Genomic DNA, 20201 nt, shown 5'->3' with positions numbered 1-20201 from the left:
TAAAGTGATTCGGTGCTTTGCTCGGTGATTCCTGCAGGCTTCACGGTGCTACGGAGGAAGCATTACTGCAGCAGCCCATGGCAGTGTTCCTTGGATGAGATTGTATCTAGGTAATCCCCATCAAACGCAGTCTCACCCTGGTTTTTCAAGTAATTTTAAAAGGGCTGAAACGTGGCACTGTTTTGCTCCATCTCTTTTCTTGAAAAATAACTGAGAATGGGAGGTGTTTTGAGACCCTCTGTCGCATGTGCATCCTGCCTCGCTTTTTACCGGAGCAGTTCTGAGGCTAAGCCTGCGCTGCTGACCTTCACCAGACCCACAAAGGCCACTGCATCTCCTAAATCCGCTGTGAAATCCCACTGGAAAGCACTGTGGTGTCCCTGGCTGTAGTTACAAGGTAAGTACCCCCGTGGGGTTGTTCTGTAGGAGGGCCGAGTCTCTGCATGGGACCACAGTGCCAAAAGACTTGCATAAAAGAAGGATTTTTAAATGCATGTCGTATCAGGTTTGGGAGCCTCGGTTTTTTCGCAAAAGGGGTTTTAATATTTGTAGGTGCTGCTGCAGTTTTCTAAACACGTAACTGTCCGCAAGCTGCCCCTATCTCTGTCCCTGTCAAACGGAATGTAAGTGTAAGCATGTGGATGAACTGTGATCAGTTGGCAGCTGAAACGTCAGACCTTGGCCACGTGCGCTGGGAAACGTGTCTAGGTGTCCCGGCTGTGGCTAGCTTCTACCTGAGCTGCAGGTGAATCTGGGTCTGGATACTGGTCCAGGAGAAGAAAAGCTCATGGGACGCATCCTTCCAGGCCTTTGCATTTGTGCCTCCTGGGATGAAACGATCTAGAAAATCCCAGCGTTATGTACCGCTCTTGAAATGAGGTTAGGGGGTCAGTCCAGCCCTGGCAGCCAGGTTAATTCCTGCTCTCGGGAAGCTCATTTTCCCTTCACCGGGGAGGGTGTCCGCACGCTTCAGAGGGCTCTCAGCTCTGCGAGGCTTTTGTAGAGGCGCGTCCCCTAACCCGTGTCCTAAGTGCTGCATCTCCAGCCCCTCCGGTTGTGTATCCTGACTGGAAGGGGTTGAACAATCCCGACAAGTGCAGTAAACACGGATTATGTTGCAAAACCTGCTGTGGATAGGTAAGGTTTGAGCTTCTTCCTTAGACCACACAAACCTCTGCCGTAGGACCGGAGCAGGAGAGGAGCTGCTGTTAGTTGGAATAAACAGGAATTTCATGCTGGAGAGCAGAGATGACTCCCTATATCCTATATGACCAGGGAACGTGGTCTGGATGCTGCCGGGTGGGAAGAAAAGCCCTGTGTCCGCACAAGCGGGATGTGCAGGTGCTGATGCACTGAACAAGGCTGGCTTAAGGACCAAATCCCTGCTCCTGAAGCCACAAAACTCCCTCCCGTTGAAACGGCGGGTTGTGCCGCAGACGAGGAGTTGAGAGCAGCCGCGCTTTGAGGACCAGCCTCTGCGCGGCAGCCTCTTCGGGTCGAGGAGATAATGCGAGCTGATAACAAAACTTTCCTCTCCCAGCAGGGTACGAGGCTCTTGCTGGGCAGAAAGAAAAACAAATTAGATTTAGAAATTGTTATTGTTTGAGCTTAACAGCGAGGCTGAAGTCAACACTTGGGAGTGCTTAGAGCTGATCATCTGTGAAGGCAACAGCTTGGAGCGATCGCTGGGAACGGGGTCCCCTGTGCGAGTGCCATCCTGGCAGAGAGCTGGGGGTGGCGGGGGGACCCGGGGGTGGTTAGAGCCTGATTTTTCTCGCTCTGACTCTGCTTGTCCTGCTCGGGGTGCCAAGGGAGCACAAGCCGCCCACAACGCACTGGGGGGGGCACTGGGTAAAGATCCCTCGTCCCGTTCCCCGGGCAGGGTGAGGGTTCGGTCCCAAAGGGGTCTGGCGATGCCAAGGGGGGCTTTGTCACAGCCACGATTTAGGCTTGGGCAGGGCGAAGGGCTGAATGTCCCCCCCATGCCACCAAGTTCCTGCTTTGGGCAGGGGGTCAGCGCCGCCTCTCCATGGCAGGCGGTGGGGATGAAGAGGGTCCCCCCTTCTCTCTCCGTATAGCCCCCCTCTCTCCCCCGGCGCTTTCCGGGCTGTCGTTGGTGGCAGCCGGTGCGGCCGTTGGTGCAGCCGTTGCCTGGGAACAGCAGTCGGATGCAAACAGAAGCGGGGACCGGTGTGACGGTGAGCGGTGGGGTCCCCAGGGGGGTCCCTTGGGGCAGCGGGAGGAGGGGACAGTTGGGGAGGCACCAAGGCCTGGAGGGGGCTCGGGAACAGCTCTGCGGTGACCCCGGTGAGACCTGTGGGGCCGCGGCCATCCCCGAGCAGCCGGCCAGCCTGCCCGGGGCCAGAGGGAGGGTTTCTCCCGCGGCCCCCTTCCCACTCCCATGAAAGCTCTCCGTGCACGAGGTTTCAGCGATGGCTCAAATCCAGACCTGTGAAGCCAGAGATGAACCAGCTGCCACCCAGGAGCGGCCCTGCTGCTTACGGGGACGGTGACAAAACCCCGTTTAAGGGGAAATGTCGGTGCCCAGCGCGGCGTGCAAGCAGACAGGGAGGGAGCCTGATCGCAGCTGGAGTAACCAGGACTGTGCTGGGCTTGCTTGCACTTGGGGGGAGCGTTACTGGAGCTGAAAAGGGGCTCTGGGACCTGCTTCACGGGTGCCCTTTCCTCCGGCTGTGCCAAATTCCAGGTCATTGTGCAGCCAAACCCTGGGGGGGGGGAGTATTTCAGAACATCTCCGCGCCCCAGCGCCCTGGAAGGAGGGCGAAGGTGAGGATGGATGGGTCAAGTGGAGTTATACCGGAGGAGCCAACTGGGGGAAGAACAGGAGTAAGCAGCGAGCCCATGGAGGCATCCCAGGACGGACAGACAGCGCAGGAGATGGCCACGCTGCCCGAGCAGGTGAGGCAGCACCACCGCAAGCCCGGCCCGACGCAGGGTCCACGGGCAGGTCCTGATGGAAGCAGAGCCCCCGGCTCCAGGACCGGGGGGTAGTGTCTCCCAGACGTGGTTTCTCCCAAGATGTCCCCGGGGCCGTGGAGCAGGGACCCCACCAGCGGGGCTCAGCAGATGCAGCATCTCGGTGTAGTCTCAGTCCAGCCGTCAACATTTGCTGAGCGCTCGAGCTCCTGAAGGTTACATGAGCAGGAACCTGGCCTCGTCCCTGTGCTGGATGAAATGTTACCTTACCTCCCTCGGAAACAGAAGCGGGGTCCAAACAAGGTTTATTCCTTGCATGAGAGACTGCTGTAGGAAACCAAGCAGCCCCGTGGGGAGAGGCAAAAGCTGATGGGGATCCCAAGAACAAGGTTAAGTGGCCACTGGTCAGACTGGGGAAAGCCTGTCTGAGGGCCACTGCGAGCTCAGGCACCCCAGGGCTGTTTAATGCATTTATTAACAGGCTGATGAAGGGCCGAGGAAGGTGGTGGTGGGATTTTTACCCTTGTTTTCCATCTGCTTGCCAGGCAGCACGGTGAGAGGCGCTGGCAGTAGAGCTGGGATTGCTGCAGAGCCCTTTGCAGCCACCTCAGCCCCAGTCCCAGGACCCAATTCCCCTGTTTCTAACCTCAATTTGCCATCGCTCCCTCTCCAGCCTGCGACCATGTGCCCTGTTGCAGCAATCAGTAATGTGGGGGGGGAATAGTCAGGGCATGGGCAGCAGAAAGGCCAGACTTTGTGCCTTCAAAGGACCTGTAGGTCAGTTCTGGAGAAGAAACTTGAGCATCTTAACCCAGGTGCTAGGAGCTGCATGGAAGAGGTGCTGGTGTGAGACACGGGATGCTGTGGAGGTGCAAAGAGGGCAAGACTAGATGTGCAAAAAGAGAAGACTGGGGGGAAACTTTTCCCTGGTACAAATCCATAGGCAGTTTAGGAGCAGAGGAGTATCCTGATATTAGAGCCTGCCCTGAAAGAGATGTAGGTTGGATCTGAGATGTGCTGGGGTGTGTTCCCCAGGAACCTGCGCGCACCGAAACCTCTCTCCCTTTCCAAGGATCTCCTCGCTGCTGCTAAGGAGAAGGAAGGAGCACCAGAGGATGCTGGAGCAGATGCGCTGTTGGGTCCCATGTGGTCTTCTTCAGGGATGGGGATCCCAGGCACCGTGCCCAGCACCTGTGCCAAGAGGCAAGACACGACTGCCTTGAGGACTGCCCTGGGAAAAGACACTGCTGGGACAACACACCGGGAGGGTGCTGGACCCCCTGGACCACCCCCAGCACTGCCTGAGCCCAAGGAGGCCACTTCCAGCCCTCGCTTGGGCTGCAGGGAGCAGGAAACACAGCAGGGAAGCGGGGAGGACGACGGGCGCGATGGCTCTGCCAGCTTGGTGTGGGCAGCCACCCCGGGGATGCTCTTCCAGGAGGACAAGCAGACCAGGCTTCACCCCCTCGTGAGTATCAGCGGGCACGGTGCCACCATGACGGTCCACACAGCACCCGGCAGTCCTGCCCAGCTCTCTCTCCAGAGGAGTTTTGTGGCTTTTTTGTCCCAGCCGCTAAGCTCCAGGGACAAAAGCTCTGCCTCTTCCCCACAGAGCCTCTCCTGGGTGTTGGGCTACAACAGCAGCCTGGCCGTGCACAGCCTGATGGACAGGGAGGACCGGGTGCTCCTGTACATCTCCTCCCACACAGTGGTCATCCACGACCTCCTGGGGAACAGGCAGTGCCACCTGCAGGTCTGGCACGCCCTCCTCCTCCTCCTCCCCTTCATCCTGAACTCTCTCCCTCCGTCTCTTTTCCCGGTGCCCAGTGCTTAGGGGTCACCTGTAACTGGATCGAGGAGCGGACCATGCAAAGGAGTGCATCGTTTTGCTCACGCGGCTGTTGCAATTCCCAGCACGTGTTGGTGGAAGGCGCTTTGTGCTGGATTGCAGCGGTGGCCGCGAGCGGGATGTGCAGCATGGCCCCCTCTTCTCCGCTGCTTCTTGGCTCGGGGAGCCGCAGCCAGCGCACGGCACAGGGACGGGGTGAGGGGCTCAGAAGTGCCTGTGAAAAACGGGATGCAAAAGTTGGGCTGGAAGGATGAGAGTGGAGGACCCTTGGGAGAGGAGACGGGGGGATCTCGTGAGCAAAGCAGTTTGGTGAATGCTTTAAATAAACACCCAGTCTGGAGCCCCACAGCACTTTGCGGCGTCCCTTTCCCCAGGGCCACACGAATGTCATTTCTTGCCTGTGTGTGAGTGAAGACAGGCGCTGGGTTGCAACCGCCGACCGAGGGCCAGATGCTCTGATCATCGTGTGGGACTCCTTCTCCGGGTAAGCTCCCAGGAACCTCCTCTTTGGAAACCTCCTGTGTCCGGTAAATCGCTTCGGACTGCCTCCAGCCTCAGCTGAGAGTGAAATGGGAGAAACACAGGGACAGGGTAAAGCAGCAAAGGAGCCAAAACCAAACCAAGGGCTTCATCGTCCTTGTATCCCCCACACCCACAGGACACGGAGATGGGGCCGAGCTCCCCCAGACTAAGTACATGTTAGTCTAAGCTGTAGTATTTTCTTAAAAGGTCACTGGTGAGTTGTTTCCCAGAGCATTTACTTGGGAGGAAGGGATGGAGAGGATGCTGAGCATCAGCCGCCACGCTGGCTGCTCCCGCGGTGTTTGCAGGGTCCCTCCCTGCCGCGCAGACCGGGGTGGGCTGTGCCGCAGATTTCGCCAAGCAATTGCCTTGAACCCGCTGTGCTGCCGTGAGCGACCAGGAGGACTTTGCTCCGTAGGGTACCGGTGCGCACCATCTTTGAGAGTCATCCAGAGGATGGGGTCAGTGCCATTGCTATTTCCCAGGATGCGAAGTATTTGGCAACCATTAGTGCTGGTATAGTGCAGGTAAAGAAAATATCTCCTCTTCCGAAGCTTTGCGGGATAAATCCCTGGAAGTTTTTCCCAGTGCAGCCAAGGGGGGGGGATTTGGATGGAGAGAGCAGAAGAGAGGCAGAGTGGGTCTGCAGAGTGATGGCTTGTTTTTGCTGTGCTATTGGAAGACAGACTTGGATTTCATTAAAGTGAATGCTGTGGAGTTGAGAAAATGGATCTTAAGTTGGGATGAAAGCTTCTGACTCCAATGTGCTTTCATTGAAGCCATTTCTAGCATTATTTCCTGAAATCAAGCTCTCTGATGTCAGGTTATGCTGAGTTGATCCTGCTCCAAACTTTTATGCCCCACTATCCCCCGCCACTGGAGGGAATGGGGTTCACCTGGTTCCCCCAAGCTCCCAGAAAGCCGCAAATGTCCCTTGGTTTTCCCTTCTCTGCCAGAGAGTTTGTGTTTGGAAGTGGACTTCGCCCGCAGAGAAACCCGTGTGCAGCACGGAGCTGAGGCCTGAGTTTGGGTATCAGGTGAGCGACCGCGGCCGAGGGGGGCAGAGGAGCGTGACTGAGCCGGACTGGGCAGCCCCCTCCTCACCTGCTCCCTCCTGCACCCCCGTACCCCCATCCAGTACGGGGCTGCTGGTAGATGCTGGCTGGAGGTGGGAGGCAGGATCACACCCCGTCCCTGCTGCACCCCAATGCAGCGCAACATCTCGGGGCCGTTATTGCGGCTCCTCTGCTGCCCGACAGCCGTGGGGTGCGGAGGGGACCCCGGTGGGATGTCCTCCACCGCTGCCCTGGCACCGGCCAGGGCTCATGGCAGGAAAAGCCCACGGCCCTGCCGGTTTGTCCCCGCTCGCAGAGGAGAGAGCACAGCTCTGGTGTTTCACAGGGAATTTGGCCTCTGTTTTCAGTTCAGTGCAGGTGGTGAAGTGGGTTTTGGGTAAAAGCAGATGTTTTGCATGAAGGAACAAGCAGAAAGCATTGCTCGGCTTGGTTTTTATGTGATTCTCACCTTTTAATTTCAGGATTATGTCATTTTTAACCCTCAAAATCCCTATGAGTTTGTCAGCAACAGCAAAACCCAGGTGATATTTTACCTGTGGGTAAGTAGGGACATGGGAAGTTGTACCTCTGGGGCCGGACGCTCTGCCAGAGGGTCTGGAGGCGGCGCGGGGGGCTGCACGCTGGCGAGGCAGCGTGGGCTGCGGGGCCAGATGTCTGCCCGCGACTGGGGTCACACTTTGCTCTGCAGACCTGCCCCTGCCCTCGCCCCCCTCGCCCCTCCCCACGCCCTGCCCTCGCTAGACACGAAGGTGGTCTGGGCAGGGCATCGCTCGCTCTCTGCTCCCGCGCCGGTTCGGTCCCGGCCGTGGCAGCGATGCTCTCCAACTCTCCCACCCGTGCTTTCCTGTGGGCCCTTTTTGTTCCTCGTGCTGGTCAGCAGCTTTTGGGAGAGGAGCGGGTGGAGGGAGAGGGTGTTTTGTGCTCTCTAGAAGGTGTTGGAGCCTTTCTGGCCCAGTAGCCCTGCTTTGGCCACCATGGTGTGGGGTCAGTGCCCAGACGATGGGGAAGGGACACGCTGGCACTGGGGAGCAGTTACAAAATGGTTGCCGTGGACGTTTTCTCCGCTTTCCCCAGGGTGATGGCGGTTTGCAGTACGGCGCACCGCTCCTGAGCAGCCAGGTGAGCATGGAGGGGACCACAGCATGTCACCCTCTTGGCTTTCCTCCTGGCAGCAGCACTGTCCCCTCCCATCCCCTTAAGCAAAACCAGTGGGCACGTCCCCATCTTCTCCCCCTTGGTCTCCTGAAGGGACAAGCCAGGATTGCCTGAGCCGAGGTCAAGAGGGGCTCTCTGTCTGAGATGCCCCACTGCATCTTCTCCTGAGGCTCTTGCCTCTCTGATGGTTCTGCCACGATACAGGGGGGGAATGTCACAGGGAGGGACCAAGCAGGAACATCTCTGCTTGAGGAGGGAAGAGCCAGCACCCAAGACGAACACATGGCCTCGCTGCTCTCTCTGCAGACCTTCAACAGCACGGTGGGACACTTCAGCCAGTCGGTTTTTCATTTTAACAACTCGCAAGCTCTGACGGGCACCTCGGCCGGGAAGCTGGTGGTGTGGGATACGGTTGGTCCCCGCACCCCCTCCAAGGAACTGCCGGTCAAGCCGCACAGCATGAAGGCCACCAAGCTGGTGCCTCTGCAGAAGGAGAGCCTTACCGTGCTCACGGCGTTTGAGAGGTAACGGGACGGCAGTTTTCAGTAGCTGTAGGTACAGTCCTTAGACATTTCAGCCACAGAGCTAATGTTGATGAACTATGGCCAAGTGTTGCAGTTTTAAGTCACTTGGCAGCGTGTGAGGACCAGGCAAATTCATGCAGGCAAGTGCTGCTGATTTATGAGCCATTGCTCCGGCTTTTTCCAGCAGTGAATTTGGCTGGCAAAAAAAAAAAAAAAAAAGGTTGAAAACTCCTGGTAATGTGATTCCAGCTCTGCTGGGGTAGCTCAGACACTGGGCTGCCACGGTCACCGAGGATCGTGGATGAGTCTTGCTCAGCCTCCCGGCCTTTACCGGCAGAGGGAGCAGACAGCCACCAAACGCCTTGACAGCTTTGGGGACAAGGCAAGGGACACTGCAGGGTCACAGCAGAACCTGGTGGTTTCTGCACAGCCCTGGGCTTTCCCCCTGCACATCCGTACGGGATCTTCTCATGCACTTGTGCAGAGAAAAGGCAAAAATATTTGCTTCTGCCCAAGGATGCTATCCAAGAAATATTTGGGAGTTCTCAATCAGTGTTGATTTAAAGTTTTCCCTTCCTTGCAGCTGCATAGTAACAGGTGATGTGAAAGGTCAGGTTAAATTCTACGATGGACAGCTGCAGCTCCTCACCTGCTACGGCCACAGCAAAGTGGGTCCCATTCGGTCCATCTCCTTCTCCAAAACCCCTCCTGATCCTCCCGGTGCCGCCCCAAACTGCTCCACCTCCTGCATCGCCAGCAGCCGGCCCTTCGTTGCCAGGTGAGGGCCCCTTTATAAACCCAGGTCTTCTCCTGCATTTGCCCTGCAGCTTGAAGGCTGGGGAGATGGTCAGCTGAAAGCAGCCTCATGGGCTTCTGCCTTGGCTGGAGCAGATTTCAACCTTGTACCCGGGCTCCTGGGTTGGGACAGGGACAGGGAGGCAGGACAGGGAGGGAACGTGCCCCTTTATACCCCATCTCCGCGGATTTTCACTTTGGGTATTTGTCCCACCTGCCCACCAGAGTCAAGCAGGGAGCATTCTCCTAGGCAGCCCCCCAGGCACCCCCCAGCAGCTGCCAAAACCCAGGTGGGCCCCAGCACATCTTAAATTCTGCACTTGACGTGATGCCACGGCGCAGGCGAGAGAAGCGTTAAGGCAGGCACGGAGACGATCAGCTGGTCCCGGGGCGCGCAGCTCCTCTGTCACGTACCCGGCACACCAGGCAGTGCTAATGCCGAGCCTCCAGCTCCCGCTGGGCCCCTTAATCCCCCCCCTTAAACCCCTCCCGTGGATGGCTATTTCCAGTTCGATTTTTATCATGGCTGGGCAAGCTAATCGGGGCAGTGACGGAGCAGAGACTGCCCCAGCAGCGATGGCACCGGTGCTGGGTTGCACCGCATGGACTCAGGAGCTTGGGACAACCCCAGCCTGGTCGCCGGTCCCTCTCTGCCCCTCTGCGTGACGTATCTGTGTCTGAGGATTTATAGAAAGTCTGCAGGCCAGATGAAGCTGTTCCGTGGCTCGATCCAGCCTGCAAACCATATGCCTGTCACTCCTGTTAAGGCTCTCCTGGCAACGTCTGTCCTTAGCCACACGTGTTTTCCAAAGAGCCATATGGGACAGATTCCTCTCCAGCCTGGAGCAGCGCCCTGGGGAACAGTTTGGTTTTCCCTGTCAGTCTCAGTTGTCTCATCCCTCTTCCTGGGTCGCTGCTGCAGCTCCTGCCGCTTGCAGCTGCTCTGGGCAGCGCAAAAGGCAGAAAACCAAAGGGGAAGCCTTGAGCCTGCTCGTCTCCCCAGGCTGGTGGGATCAGTACGGCTGAAGAGCCCAGCTAAGGCATCAAGAGGCGCAGCATCCTTCAGTGCCCAGGCCAGATGTGCATAAACGGATGGCTGTCATGGGTCAGCTAGCAAAAGCGGCTGCCGTTTCCCCACCCGTGCTGCCCGCGTGATGCAGCCGTGCACATCTGTCTGCGCAGCTCTTGGATCTCTGTGTGGTCCTCTTTGACCCTCTGCTCTCAGTCCGGACTCTCAGTCCTCAGGCGGACTGATGGCTATACATATTTGTTCTGTAACATGCATAATTATTCAGATGGCTGCTTTACACATCACCAATTATGCAGCAGGACCCTCTTCGCTGCGTTATGGTCGGCGCGGCTGAGCGAACAGACAGGCAGCCGCTCTGTCTGTGTCGCGGATCTGAAACTGTCCTCTGACCTTGTCCGTGGTGGCGCGGTCAACATGGAGCCACTGACAATGGTGGCATGGAGACATGTGAAAAGACTATTCAGAGTATCTTCAATTGCTCATTTGTCCATCTCACACACCAGTGGCTTGCAAACGGCAAAAGCTACGCAGATGTCATTCATCTTCTGGCTTGCCTACCCAAGTAGAAAATGGAACCGGCTCCAGAGTTTTCCCGTGGAGATTTACCAGGTCATGAATACAAAGTGCCACCTGCCTTCCAGGTCAAAAAGTGTTTGCATATTGCATATCGCAAAATATAAGTGATCGTCCAACTAAGTTGCTAAAAAGAGACTAATGTGTAATATAGCTTGGAGGGACATGAGCCAGCTAGTCTGATTCATCAAATACTGTTTCTCTCACGCTAAACAGGAACTTTATCCTTTCAACCTCTGATGCAACCGTGCTCCATGTTGCAACAGACAGGACAAACTTTGAAAAAATCATGGAAGAGGCAAAGAAAACTGTGAATGCCATTGCCTGTCACCCCCGGCAGGCACTTGTTGCTGTGGGGAGTCACTGTGGGCTGCTGAAGGTGTGGGACTACCAGCAGACCAGGTACCTCGTTAGCAGGATATTCACCGAGGCCGGAATCCAGTGCTTGTCCTACGACCCTGAAGGTATCCTGGTCTCGTGATCTCCCCATGTGCCAAGCACCGGGCTGCCTGGGAGGAGCGATTGTGTCGTGAGAGTTTTCTGGCGTGCTTTTCAGGTTATTTTCTGGCTGCTGGTTTTACTGATGGAAGCGTTTACATCCTCGATGCCATTTCCCTTCAGTCCAGCTGCAAAGAGTTCAAGTTTTCGTGTGGTCCCGTGACTCATATTAGCTTCTCTCACGATTCGGAGTACCTCGCAACTGCTGTAAGCTTGTTTTTTCCTCTCGGTGATTTACACGCACTGCTCATGGCACAGCTTTCAGTGGGACTGGGAATCGCTGGCCATCCTGCGAGGCACGGCAGAGCGAGCGGTGCGGAGGGCTGTCCCTCCCTGGGGGCTTCGTGACTCTGAAATGTTTTTCCTGGCTTGAAGAGTCACTCTGTAAAAACGTCACCAGTCACAGCCGCTCCACAGGCCTGCTGCTGGCAGCGTCCCATCGCTAACTTTAGTGACAAGCCTTAGCTCTGCATCCATGTGTAGAAAGGGTGGGAGCAGGGATTTCCTCCTGGCTGGTGCACCACGAGGTGGGTTGCTCCCTTGGTCCCACGTCTCGGTGCACAAGTGTTGAGGCAGTGTTGAGGCACAGAGGTTGTAGCCACTGGTGATGATCTGTACAAAGAAAAAGACTCCCCCTTCATGCCCGGATGCCAGGGCACAGCAGTGGGAAGCATCTTCCTTGTGATTTCTGGGGAGTCACTGAACTCGATTTACTGCCCCTCTGCTGTGAGAGTGCGGCGGGGAATGCCCTCCAGCCAGCTAGGATGCTCCGGCCGGGCTGAGGACCGCTGCGGTGATACCCTTGGGAGCAGCTGCCCAAATCTGTCCGACCCGGTGCTTTATCCTGGCTGTGACTCTAACCCCCCTGCTGGGACTCACAAAACCGAGCGGGCCGAGCTAAGCCCGGAGGGGACGTTCAGAGCTGCCCGCTGCCAGCCAGGGGACGTGCATGGGGATCGTGGCTCGTTGACCTTTGCGCTCTCATTCCAGGATGAGAAATACTCAGTGACTGTTTACAAGAGAGTCCTGCAAAACGGGAGCAGATGCTGGGAACACCTAGCAGGGCTGCACTCCCACTACAAACCCATCCGGAGCATCCTCTTTGGGGTCCAGTTAGACAGCAACGAGCCCAGGCTCCTGAGCCTTGGGGAGGACCGGCAGCTGGTAAGTCGATGTGAGAGTTTAAAGGGCAGGGGAGCTTTGCCGTTAAAGCGGGGGGCTGGACAAGAGCAGTGAGGGAGACTCAGTCCTTGGTTCTGCAGCTCCTAACCTCTCCCCACCAGCTCCGTCGCAGGAATTGTTTGTCAACCCGGTCTCGGGGCAGGTCTGCAACAGATGCTAGATGTAGTTAATCTGCAAGGTCCAGAGTGCTGGCAGACCACAGGGGAGTTGCTGTGTTTCCTTGTCTTCCCTCCAGGTTGAATATGACCTGAACAGCAGCAGCAAGGACCATCTGGTGGTCTTGCACAGGGACCGGGTAGAGCAGGTTGCTGTCCCCCTGTGCTTGGCCTGGTACCCACAGCTCAGCACCGAGTCCTTTATCCTCACTGCCAACAACTGCTACAAAATTAAGCTCTACAATACAACGACCAAAATGTGCAGGTAGAGGAGAGATTCAGGCCTACCACTGCCTGGGACCCCCATCCTGACTCTATGTTCTCCTCTGTCTAATGTCTGCCCTGCTCCCACCCATGAGCATGTGTTTGCCCATCCATGAGCAGATCTTGGGATGACTCTAGGGCTCCCAGGTTGCTCCATCCTTGTGTCCACTCTGCTGTTCACTAACATGTCATCTAGTAATGTTGTGGCTGCAGGTGGGTCTCGGTCTGCCCAGCACGTTGGACTTGAGATGCAGCAGTTGGACACCAGATAAAGAGACAGGAGCCCACACAAGCAAAGCACAAGGACTGAACGATCCCTGTGCACTAAATTCCTCTCTTAGCCCCATTGTGATCCCTTCTAGCCAGGGGCCCTGTCCTATCCTGTCCTCTCAGCCAGTAGTACAAGACCTTTGTGCCCACCACACCTCCCCATATCTACCCATCCTTGTGCACAGCAGCCGTTCAGAGGGAAAATGTTTTGTGAGAATGGACGAAAATGTTGTTTGCTTTCAGAAAGACCCTTTTGGGACCAACCTATGGCTCCCCGTTGGAGAAGATACAAATCCTCCCAACAACAAACACTATGGACCCCCAAAAATGCTATCTGGCGTACATTACAAAGGACAAGGTATGAAGCCCCATCCACCTCAGCTTGTAGTGGTGGTGGTCCCTGGGGGAATTTCACAAAACCATGCATAGGCTGGTCCTGCCCGAGAGCTGCGCGAGCTCCCGGGAGGAGGATGCAGCCCTGCTCTGGTGTGCAGCCCTCCCGCAGTACCCCCAGCCTTCCCGGGCCCCCTCTTTCCTTACAGGTGGGCCTGCAGATTTTGCCTGTCGATGGCAACCCCCACAAGTCCTCAGCTTTTATTTGCCACCCGGACGGTGTCTCTGACCTTGCTAGCTCCTACGATGGACGCTACGTCTTTACAGCAGGGGGTGACGACTGCACTGTTATGAAATGGGAGGTCAACCTAAAGTGAGTACCACAGGAAGGAGAAAGGAGTCTTGTTACGGCTTTCCACAGCGGCTTCAACACAGCTGAAGCAAATGTTCCCCAACATTTACATTGGGAATGGGACTTTTGTCCTAAAAGGTCTCTGTTTGTGTCCAGAGGAGTTAAAGCCAGGTGTCCCAGCTATTTCTGCACTTATCCCGGTGTATAGGGCGGTGCGGCACCGATGGAGCAATGCAGCAGGGTGCCGCACGGGGAGCGTTTCTTTGCAGGGCTCTCTTGAGCGTGGGTCCTTTTGGGGCAGGTGACAAAGCCTGCAGCTTCACTCTCCTTCCACAACACCGTGCCCAAGACCAGCCAACAAACCACATCTGGCAAGTGGGGTCACGGGGTGGAGGACAGGTCCCAGCGCTCGTGTGAGCAGGAGACCCACCGCTTGCGATGGGAAGTGTGAGTCGAGGTTGGCAGCATCTCTGGACACCTGGCCTGAGACCAGCTTTATTAAGAGTGGAGCCTCATGTTCACACAGGCTCTCCGAAAGCCCTAGCTCAGCACCTACTGACAGCTCGGCATGGTGGGCACGTGCCACGCTGGGGATGGTGGCACGGCAGTGGGGTCAGCCTAGATTGCAATGACCTGCCAGGCCTCAAGTAGCTATGCGGGGTGGCAGCTGAAACAGGAGGAACACACTTTTGGGGGGGCTTTGCTCCCCTCTATGTGATGTAGCCACATAATCAATAGGGAGGATTAAACCAGCAGGCCTTGCGGGTGGTGGCCATAGCGCCTATAAAATACTCCAGTCTGGGAAATGGTACCCAACTGGTAAGAAGTTGAGCAGAGGATTTTCTGGTCCCTGTGAGGGCCTGGCCAGTGCGATGGGGGATTGTCGGGGTTAGGCAGGGGATCAGAGGAGCGGCACCGGCTGCAGGAGGAGCATGCGGGGCGGCTATCTGCTATCCAAATGGGATAGGCCAGCATTTGCTAGGAAATCCCCCCTGCATTTGAAGATTGGATTTAGGACAAGCCACCTTAATCCTATAAAGCTTTGCTTACATGAGTAAATGGACTGCAGTAAATGGGGTGGCTGGAGGAGTGAAGGCTGCTCTTGCAAATGAGGATTTCCAGGCTCTGGCCCGGAGCGTCAGCGATAAACCCTGCCAGGTTTCTTCCGCCTTTCTCTGGAAGCGTGCGATTTCCCTCTGCCAGCTCCCTTGGGCAGCACTGCCAGACGCGTGCTCCCACGTGGCAGGCGGGTAACGCGGCAAAGGCAAGATATATATTTTGGTTTCTTTGCATGTCAAGGACCAAAGCTGCTTGTTGCAATGCGCGTGCGGGGCAGAGAGGGCTCTCCCCTTGCGAGCGTGGCTGCAGACGCCCGGTAGATATACGCGTACATCGAAAGGCAGTGGGCAGCTGCAAGTGAGCTGAAAACTGCCAGGCCAGCGCGGAGCAACTTCACACTTCAAGGACTGGAAAGGGAGCTTAGCCCGTGTCGGAGCTAGAAAAGATAGATAGCGTGGCATGTTCCCTGTCCGTCTGTGGCTGGATTTTTTTTTTGTATCCTGCATGTCACTCTACTAGCACAAACACGTCTCCTGGTTTCTGGCAAATCAACCCCACAGGAGCTGGCTTTTAGCCCTTGCTCCTATTTTTGCCTTTTGGAGTGCACTGAACCTGGGAAACACGGTTGCCCCTCACCATCCTAGGACAAAGGCTTCGTGGTTAAGACACGTGCTGGTCCTGTGTAAAACATTTCTTGCAGATACTGCTCGCTCAGAGGAAAGCCCAAAGGGTGCTGAGCCAGCTTACCTTCATGTGCCAGAACAAAGGAAACCTGGATGGGAAAGCAATAGGCTTATTTATTTTGTTTTCCACTTTGTGTGGCTTAAGCAGTCGGGGGTCAGAATAAGCGACATTTTAAGGAAGGCAATAGAATATAAATGATCCTTCTTTATAATGGTTGGCCAGGGTCCAGGCAACATTGAATTTCGATGTAATTTGTTTTCGGAGCGAAGCTCTTGATGAGCTAATTATCATTTTATTGCTGCTTCTGGCATCTTGTGCATCTCCACTGTGTTTAATACCCAAATAACTTAATTATGAAAAAAGCACGAAGCTTGCAAAAAACCCAGTGGAAGCAGCACTACAGAGGTGTGCGTGAAAGCTGCAGCCTCGCTGCCAGGCGTGGGGTATTATGTGGCAACGCTACACCGTGATTGCACTACCAGGCTTGGTTTCCTTTTTCATCTGCACAAGCCGAACGGATTCTTTTGGCTCCAACTGCCTATGAAATTGAAACAAAGAGGTGGCACTCAGATACTTTCAGTTTAATGTAGACTGCACCTGCGACACAGTCGCCCGTTACAGCAGAGGAAGTAGCGTAATGGATTGCACTGAGTTATTGGGGAAGAATGTGTTAGATCAAGGAACAGGGAGCTTAGGTTTGTGTGGTTTATTGCAAACACCAAGCCCCAGCCCTCTCTGCATGTTCAAAATGCTGATCTAGCTAATTCATCTCCCTCAATGTCTCTATAAGGAAGCAGAAAAGCTAAATGCCAGACACCAAGCTCAAGTCCATGGAAAAGCTCCTGGCTCCCAGCCCTGTGCTCATTCCACTAAACAAGAGGACCATTCAGTAATAATTAATTCCCACACTGTGCTATTGTATGTAAAACCTGGGTATGAAATATGCTGTAGAATTGCAGGCTGATGATAAAATAGTACACGGTTCAAGGCAGTGCTTTTCTTTCCGGAATTCTGAGGCCCGGGGATTTTATTTATTTATTGAAAGTGTCTGTGAAGAATGACTAGAAAGGGAAACATGAAATCTCTCCTCACATGAACCCTTCCTGTACCTTCTTTTCTCTGCTTCTGCCAGTGCCTTGGATGCTGCTGCTTCCCTGGGTGGGGAGGACTTGATCCCATTCTACAACCTACTGGATGGTGGCAGAGAAGGCGAATTCTTCAGGGTAATTATGCTCACCGTGAATGCTGTCTGGCAACATCTGGTTGGTTTAAGATTCATTTATACAGGCCTGACATTTCTTTATTTTTTGTCCAGCTCGCCTTTACCAGCAATCTCATTGATATGCCTGTTAGTAAATCTTAAAAGGAGCCTTATCTTCTGCGCCTGTTGGTAACTGAACTTTACAGTATCTTGTTTGAATCCCTCGCAGGAACTGGAAGACTATTTTTACTATGTACAGCTGCGCAACCATGGTATCGATACACTGGAGACCAGACAGGTGTCAACGCATATTCCCTTGGAGGAAATTCCTTCTGTAATGAGAGCAATGGGATTTTATCCATCAGAGGAAAAGGTCAGTCAGTTGTTTTTATTGTTGTTATTAAAAGAAAAAAGAGCAAGACTGATTGCATTTACTAAGAGTCCCGAGGGCCAGATTCTGACCATTGTCATGCTGGATGGCTCCAGAGTATATTTGCTGGCTTTCAGTGTATTTAACCTGGTCTGCATCAATACAGTAGTGGTTAGATAACCTGGCAGCAAATTCCTCAAAAAGTAACGATTCCTCACTAGAGGGTTGGGCAACTGCAGGGGCAGGCTGAGCAAACCTGGAGCCTGATGGTTCAGAAGTGTTCAAGGAAAGATGACCTCAGGGTCTTCTGGAGGTTGAGTGCTCTGCCACCACTGCAAAGGGGGTTTCTTCAGAAGGTGAACTGAGAAAGTTGAGGAATGAATCTTCCTTTGGCTCCCAAGGGCAGCAGCCTCCAGCTTTCCCAAGTCCATGGGCTAAAGTACCTTGTGGGCAGGCAGCGATGTGCTTTGGTCTCTCTGTGCCTTCTACTAGTGGCTGAGCTGCTTTACATGCAGCATGTGGTTGGTGGGCCATGGGCTGAGTCCCTCCAGGTCGGATGGAGACTCAACCAGAGCATCCGATATGTGTTACCAGCGTGGATGAGAACGTCCAGCTCCATGCAATCACTCATTTGGATGTTGACAGAGCCTCTTTTTCTTGTTCTGCCTGGGACTGATGAAAGAATGATTTTAGATGGAGACAGCAGCTTTTATTTCCACGGAACTTAAAGCTGTTTCATAACTGATAAACTCTGCAGAAGCTCTCTCTGAGCTTGCCTTTCAGGTTGCAGCAGCGGAGCTTCCTATCAAACATTTCTCAAGAGCTTTTTATCTTCAAATTTTACAGCAGACAAAGACAACTGATTTAATAAGGGTGCTGCTTCTTCCCCTTTTGTGGCTGTTTCTACAAGGCAGTTTGTATTGTATACAAACCTCATTTGTAATGTTGTAACCTGGCAAAAGGATAATTAAAGCGCATACCAAAAAAAAAAAAGACTGAATCTGATGCAAGGAGATTTAAATAACGACTTCTTTGCACCAGCTACAGCCCTTCAACGCAGGAGGGGTTCTCCCAAGGGAAGCGGTAGGTCGCTGTGTTCCCTTCATCTTTCAGCGGGGGAGGCTGTGTTCATCTCTGCCGTTGCACAGGAACCCCACAGGCTGCTGCGATGGTGCTGTGAGTCAGTGCCACCCCATCTGCCCGGGCATACTCTCTGCCAGGAGAGCCAGCAGATGGGAGGCAGGACCTTTGCCACAGCCACCACCTAACAGACTTGCTTTGGAGCCCCCGCAACCAGCAAATGTTCATCTGAGCCCGGACTGCTTTGCCCTTGTGTCAAGCTGTGGTGTTATCCCCTCGTACTTTGTTAGATGTTTTCCTTGGGTTATTACATTGTCGCCTCTTGGGGACAGAGAGAACATATTCCCTTGGGAAATGTCTCTGGAAAAATAACTGTTAACCCCCGCCTGCCCCAAATCAAAACGAAAACAGCATTTCAGGCATGGAAACAGAGGTGCTAAGCTGTTGTGAAACCAGGCAACCTACAATCTGCTTCTCGAAGCAGGCAGGACAGTATTAAAATCCAGAGAGAAAGTTCATCTCTCTCTAGGGTGTTTTAATAAAGGAAAAGCAGGAGGGAGAAAAGGCAGCTTGGGCTGACTAACAAAGCTTTTGGGAATTGGTGTTTTTCTTTTGTAGTTCAGTGGGGCTGATATAAAACCTAATCCCAGATCAGAGCTCAGTGAAAATGACTGTTCTTGCCTGGCGTGACATTTGCTACAGGAAAAATATAAGGCTGAGATTTCCCTCTTCCCCAGGCTTTATTCAGTGGAAAAACTTGTGACACAAGGACAAAGGCCCAAGGCTGAATGCAAAGTCCTCCCCAGGGAGATCTTGCAACAGCTTCTCTTCCCGGGGAGTAGCAGGCTTGGTACGTGTTGGCACGGGGAATTCTCCCGGCGTTTCTCTGCTGCCCCTGTATCTCCAAAGGGGCTGCCTCTTGGAGCATGAGTACAGCGAAGGCATGGAGCAGATCCTGCCTTTTGGACACACATCGGCACAGCTGGCAACTGGGCTGACCCACAGCACCAGGCTTAAAGAAAACCACTAGTATCCAGCACAGCCAGTGCTTGCCCGTTTGCCGGAGAGAAGAGTGAGTGACCCAGCTGTGCAGGATGTCAGCCCCGCTGAGCAAATTTCAGATTTGGCTTGCGCAGTGGCAGAACTGCACCAGACGCGTGTTGGGTTGGCGGGGGGATAGATTGCTTATGCCGGCCGGGGTGTGTATATACTGTGCGCAGCCTGGTTATGTCGAGACTTACATGCATGTACTTTTGTAGTGGGGTGGTATATTTACTGGTTTGTGGTTTGCCTGCCCACTGTCCCCAGAGTGGAGACACAGCTGTGGCAAAGGTACCGGTAACAGCTGCAAAGTCACCACGTGCCTATCATAAGAAAACAGAGGAAATCCAAAATGACTGCGTATCTGCTATCCCCGTCTTTACCTAATATCCTCATAACAGCAAGCACGTAACTGTTAGCCGTGTCCATCCTCAGCTGCTGAGTGCTAGCTTATTATTGGGATATGGTCGTGGCATCTCTGGTACCAGTATGTGCGCGATTATGGTACATTGGCATTCATGAGATCGGAAACTGGCCTGATGCTCTTCAAAAAGAAAAAGTGTAACAATTTGTCTTGCCTTGATCTTTAGATTGAAGAAATGATAAATGAAGTAAAATTCAGCAAGTATGTGGATACTGGAGAACAAGTGACAAAAATCAACTTAGGGGATTTTATCAAACTTTATATAAATCATCGACCTGCGTTTGGCTTGTCAATGAAAAAAATACAACGAGCGTTTCAGGTTCTTGGTTATGATAATGAGAATGGAGACAAAGTTATTGACAGAGGAGACTTACTGTTGCTGCTTCAGTGCAGAGGTGAGTTATTTCTTTTCTAATATTAGTTTTATGCTTGCTGGTTCTGCCTTCAATTTCAGCACGTATTCACTGCAGCAAAAAATTAATCTGGAACTATAGCTTGGTAACCAGGGCAGGCGTGTGGAGCCACCTGTCTTAAGATTTTAAATGAATAATCACATCTATTGTCTCAGCTGTACTTCTTTTACTGCTCTGGGAATCTCTGCTGGCCTGAAGTATCTTGTCTGTCAAATGATGAGTATGGATCTTGGCAAATTGTATCCTTCTTCCAGTATACCCTTATCTGAATCATTGCTCTCCCTTCCAGTCACAGAGTCTCCAGAAAGGTAGTATAAAACTGAAAAAGAGGGGGACAAGAAAGGAGGGATGAAATTGGTCAGTCCTGGACTGAATCTACATGTGAAAGACTGAAAAGAGGGGATGGTTTAGTTC

General features: G+C 53.8%; 1 protein-coding gene across 1 annotated transcript in view; it reads left to right on the top strand.

Annotated features, from left to right (window-relative positions):
• Positions 1-1036: 1036 nt before the first annotated feature.
• The window catches only part of CFAP251 (cilia and flagella associated protein 251), a 20910-nt gene continuing 1745 nt past the window's right edge, over positions 1037-20201 (top strand). Inside the window, exons 1-19 of the mRNA XM_075168165.1 lie at positions 1037-2919; positions 4010-4405; positions 4550-4690; positions 5161-5270; positions 5727-5835; positions 6265-6345; positions 6846-6923; positions 7459-7503; positions 7846-8063; positions 8647-8841; positions 10678-10925; positions 11018-11166; positions 11950-12123; positions 12377-12561; positions 13074-13188; positions 13373-13536; positions 16391-16481; positions 16689-16832; positions 19541-19769. Coding sequence (XP_075024266.1) covers positions 2464-2919; positions 4010-4405; positions 4550-4690; positions 5161-5270; positions 5727-5835; positions 6265-6345; positions 6846-6923; positions 7459-7503; positions 7846-8063; positions 8647-8841; positions 10678-10925; positions 11018-11166; positions 11950-12123; positions 12377-12561; positions 13074-13188; positions 13373-13536; positions 16391-16481; positions 16689-16832; positions 19541-19769 — 3328 coding nt within the window. The 5' untranslated portion in view covers positions 1037-2463. The remainder of the gene's footprint in view (positions 2920-4009; positions 4406-4549; positions 4691-5160; positions 5271-5726; positions 5836-6264; positions 6346-6845; positions 6924-7458; positions 7504-7845; positions 8064-8646; positions 8842-10677; positions 10926-11017; positions 11167-11949; positions 12124-12376; positions 12562-13073; positions 13189-13372; positions 13537-16390; positions 16482-16688; positions 16833-19540; positions 19770-20201) is intronic.

The sequence above is a fragment of the Calonectris borealis genome, chromosome 18 (assembly GCF_964195595.1).
Source record: "Calonectris borealis chromosome 18, bCalBor7.hap1.2, whole genome shotgun sequence".
Classification (NCBI taxonomy): domain Eukaryota; kingdom Metazoa; phylum Chordata; class Aves; order Procellariiformes; family Procellariidae; genus Calonectris; species Calonectris borealis.
This window is presented reverse-complemented; position numbering and strand designations above follow the sequence as displayed.